General features: G+C 46.1%; 1 protein-coding gene across 1 annotated transcript; it reads right to left on the bottom strand.

The window, feature by feature from the left end:
• Nucleotides 1-916: 916 nt before the first annotated feature.
• Nucleotides 917-1,561, bottom strand: LOC143922294 (uncharacterized). The gene has a single exon (XM_077445520.1). It carries the CDS (start codon nucleotides 1,559-1,561, stop codon nucleotides 917-919), a length of 645 nt encoding a protein of 214 aa, XP_077301646.1.
• Nucleotides 1,562-4,557: the final 2,996 nt, after the last annotated feature.

Genomic DNA, 4,557 nt, shown 5'->3' on the forward strand with positions numbered 1-4,557 from the left:
TTTGTACGCAATTTTGCCGATGCTTATTTTGAAAACCTTTTTTTTTAGTAAAATTTCCCCGAAAGTATCGAACCCATGCATTTGTCACGATTTGCCTTTGATAAAAAAAAAATCCGCCGCTGCACTTGTGACGCTCTTTAGGCCCATAATTTAAGGGGGTAATAGAGAAGTTTGGAAAGCAAAATGGAGTGTTAGTGTGTTGATAAAACATTATTTTTGCGTAATTATTAACGGAAAAATATATGGTTGCGTTCCACGAGTTGCGAATCACTTACAATTCGCCTAAGCATTGCGCGTACATTCACGGTTGTGATATGATACTCCGACGGCGGTGATATTTGAATTAAATAAAAATACAATGAGAATTTTGTATGAGATCATGTATGTAATTACTAAGAATCAATTGCAATCAATAAAAATCGATGAAAATTTAAAATAAACCAAAATTTTCTTTTTGTTCGATATGTCTGAAATTTAAAAAATATGATCATTTTTTTTCGAAATAATATTATATAAACCCCAATTGAGACATATATAGTCTTAAAACAAAATATTATGGCGCGTATATGTGTGGGATCGACGACGTGGAATCCACGTTCCCCGTCACAGCGCAAGGTTTACCGAGGACGTGGATTCCGCGTTCCCCGTCGTTAACGAGTTAATATGTACAGCGTAATAGGAAAAATAGCTCAAAAACCTATTTTTAATTCTTATAAATGGTCATAATACATCTAATACATAATATTAATTAAAGACTCTAAAGTCGACGATCTAAAGCAGATTGTGTTTGGGTATTCAACCCTTTTTACTAGATGTTCTATTAAATATTCACTCTTGGCTTTCAATAGACTTGACCAATTTGGTGAATTGAATTATGTCCACCTTTTCACTGAACTGTTTCAATGTCATTGCTCCATCAGTGTTTTGTTTCTGGTGGAGTCTCATATTGTGCTGGTTGTGGTTGTTCTTGCGAAGTTGGCTGTGACTTTTCTTGTGATGTTGGCGGTGTGTCCAGGTTCTGTAGAAATGCGGGCTTAACTCTGTCTATTGATACTGCTTTTTCTGAACCGGCTATGTCTAACCACATGTTCTTACTGTTTCGTCGTAAAAACTTGTATGGTCCTTCATATGGTGGTTGTAGTGGTGCGCATACTGAGTCTGTCCTTAAGAAGATGTATTTGCAGTCGTGAAGGTGTTTGTTGACGAAAGTTTTGTGTTGCCCATGGTGTTGTATCGTTGGTCTTATCTGATGCATGGTTCTTAGTAGTTTTCCGGCAAATGTTGATGCGTCTTCGGGTGGTGTATTTAAAAATAGGTCTGCTGGTAGACAAAGTGTTGTGCCGTATGTCAGTTGTGTCAGTTGAGAATAGCCAATGTCTTCTCTGACCGCTGATCGTAGTCCAAGTAGTATCATGGGCAAAACGTCTGTCCATTTGTCTGTGTTGCAGGCTTTGATGGATGCCTTGAGTGTTCTGTGACATCGTTCTATTATTCCGTTTGATTGCGGGTGGTATGCGGCGTTCTTCCACTCGACGATTTTGTCGATCGTCGTGTTTGTCATCTCGTTGGGCAAGATCCCTACGAGGGCTACTCGTGCTTCCGGTTCTGCGGGTTCTACTGGTTCCGTTCAGGCCAAGTCGTTTTCTTGATCGGTTGTCTCTGCGCGTGAGCATTTGGGACACTTCCGTACACGGTGAACGATAGCTTCAGCAGCTGTAATGTGTGTAGATGTATGGATGACCAATGGCTGTGTGTGTGTGTGTCGTCGTCTCTCGTTCAGCTCGCTCTGGAGCACGTGCTGGAACAGTGCCTGTGCCCCTTTGTGGCGGGGGCTGTGGATGAGTAAGCTGGCTGGTCAGGCAAGGTAGACCAGCCACGCCAAGACCGTCTCGGCCGGCGGATGGCGGGCGTCTCAGTTTGTCAGATGAGCGCGCCTCGTAAAATGAGTGCGCGCCCGTGAGAGCCCAAAACACGGCCATGTGGGTTTTTTGGCTCGGACATACTCCCCGGGTTGGAATAAATATAAATATAAATAAATATTTCAAGAATCAACATAAACAATTCAAATGATACAGATAAGAGGTCTTTGCAATCATTTGCAAAGCTAATATGTTGACACACGGCCTTCGCGATAGTGCGTCCGCGTTCCCGTGCTTTATCCCCGGTCGATGAATGATGGTCACGTTGTACTGGCCCAGAATTTCCAGCCACCTCGCCAACTGGCCCCCCGGTCTTTTGAAGTTCTTCAGCCACGTTAACGCTGAGTGGTCGGTTCGTAACGTGAACTTCGAGCCCGATAGGTAGTGGTGGAAGTGTTGAATGGCTTTAATTGCCGCCAATTTGGTGAATTGAATTGTGTCCACCTTTTCACTGAACTGTTTCAAAGTTAATGCTCATAATACATCTAATACATAATATTAATTAAAGACTCTAATGTCAACGATCCTAAGCAGATAGTGTGTGGTTATTAAACAGCTTTTACCAGATGTTCTATTAATTATTCACTCTTGGCTTTCAATAGACTTGACCAATTTGGTGAATTGAATTATGTCCACTTATTCACTGAACTGTTTCAATGTCATTGCTCCGCGATAGTAATATCCGATTTGAAATTTATTTTGTTACTAATCATAGTAATATATTATTATAATGTTAATATTGAAGAGTATTCAGAGGTAAGTGGAGTCAGGTCGAGGTACATGAAAACACGCAGGCAGGTTCCAAGTCTTTATTGCTGCTCGTCCGGTGGAGTTCACGATCCGAATGCCACCGTTCGAGAGCGCACCATACTTATAAATACTCAGCGCTCAGCGCATACACGTAAATGTGTATAGTCATTGGTCAAGGAGTCTGGTGCAGCCATTGGCCGCAACGCCCGACTCCACCATTGGTCGGCGTCACCATGACGTCACCGGTCTACGGGCGTGTCTCTTAATAACTTTACATAACTCCCCTAAGAGAGATCGTCCCGATCGACCCATTAATTATACAAGTTAAAGTTACAGTAAAACAAAATTATAAACAGTTACACTGAAAACAATTACACTTAAAACAATTACAGTCAATATTCGACGGCCTTATACCTTGCGAGTCTATCAAGGTGCACCACCATTAATCGGTTTGAGCCGTCGAATTCTCTGCGTATACGATACACTACGTCACTCAGTTTGGTCACTATGATGTACGGTCTTTCCCACAGCGATTGCAGCTTTGGTGAAAGCCCTGGAGTCTTGGCAGGGTTGTACAGCCATACTCGGTCACCTGTTTCGTACGCCGGTTCGGTTCTGCGGACATCGTATCGCGTCTTCATATGGCTATTCTGCATCCGGAGGTGGGCTCTGGCGAACCGATGTACCTTGGCCATGTCTTCGGTCAACTTCGTGGTATATCGGTGTGGATCCTGAGGTTCGCTGTCTGGTGGAGGGCCCCCATATAGTAGGTCCGCCGGCATGCGCAGTTCTCGTCCGTACATCATGGCTGCTGGTGATGCTCCTGTCGCATCGTGTTGGGCCGCTCTATAGGCCACGAGGAAGTGCGGAACCAGCGTGTCCCAGTTGTCCTGCTCCTCGTTGACGAACTTCGTCAAGTGCGCCCGCATGGTTCGATTGAGTCGCTCGACCATTCCATTGGACTGAGGTCGGTACGGTGTTGTTCTCGTTTTGTGGACGCCCAGCCGGTCCAGTGCCTGACGAAACAACTTTGACTCGTTTCGTCCCTGGTCAGAGTGCAGCTCGTTCGGGACGCCTAGCTGCGTGAACACTTGTTCTACTAGGGCGTCTGCTACGGTCTCTGCCTCCTGGTTTGGTAGTGGAATCGCTTCCGGCCACTTCGTGAAGTAGTCCATAGCCACCAGTATGTATCGGTTTCCTCGTTCGGTGGCCGGGAGTGGACCCAGAATGTCGACTGCCATTCGTTGTAGTGGCGTCCCCGAAAGGTACGGTTGAAGTGCCCCTCGATTCCTTCGGTGTGGTCCGTTGTGGGCCCCGCACTGTGCGCATCGTTCGCACCACTGGGTGACGTCGATTCGACACGTCGGCCAGTAATATTTTTGGCGCACGTTTCGGTACGTTTTGTGGATACCGAAGTGGCCCCCCGTGGGTGCGTTGTGCATCTCCCACATGATTTCGGGTATCTTCTCAGTCGGCACGACCAGCTGCTTTGTGTGACGTGTTCCCGCGGTGTTCTCCCATCTACGGTACAGCTTACCGCCTTCCACCTCCAATGCGTCCCATTGGGTCCACAGGATTTTCAGTTCCTGCTCCTCAGCAGACACTGTTTCCCACGGTGATCTCGTTCCGGCGTTCTTCCACTCGACGATTTTGTCGATCGTCGTGTTTGTCATCTCGTTGGGCAAGATCCCTACGAGGGCTACTCGTGCTTCCGGTTCTGCGGGTTCTACTGGTTCCGTTCAGGCCAAGTCGTTTTCTTGATCGGTTGTCTCTGCGCGTGAGCATTTGGGACACTTCCGTACACGGTGAACGATAGCTTCAGCAGCTGTAATGTGTGTAGATGTATGGATGACCAATGGCTGTGTGTGTGTGTGTCGTCGTCTCTCGT

This window comes from Arctopsyche grandis, chromosome 2 (assembly GCF_051622035.1).
Source record: "Arctopsyche grandis isolate Sample6627 chromosome 2, ASM5162203v2, whole genome shotgun sequence".
NCBI classification, from domain to species: Eukaryota; Metazoa; Arthropoda; class Insecta; order Trichoptera; family Hydropsychidae; genus Arctopsyche; species Arctopsyche grandis.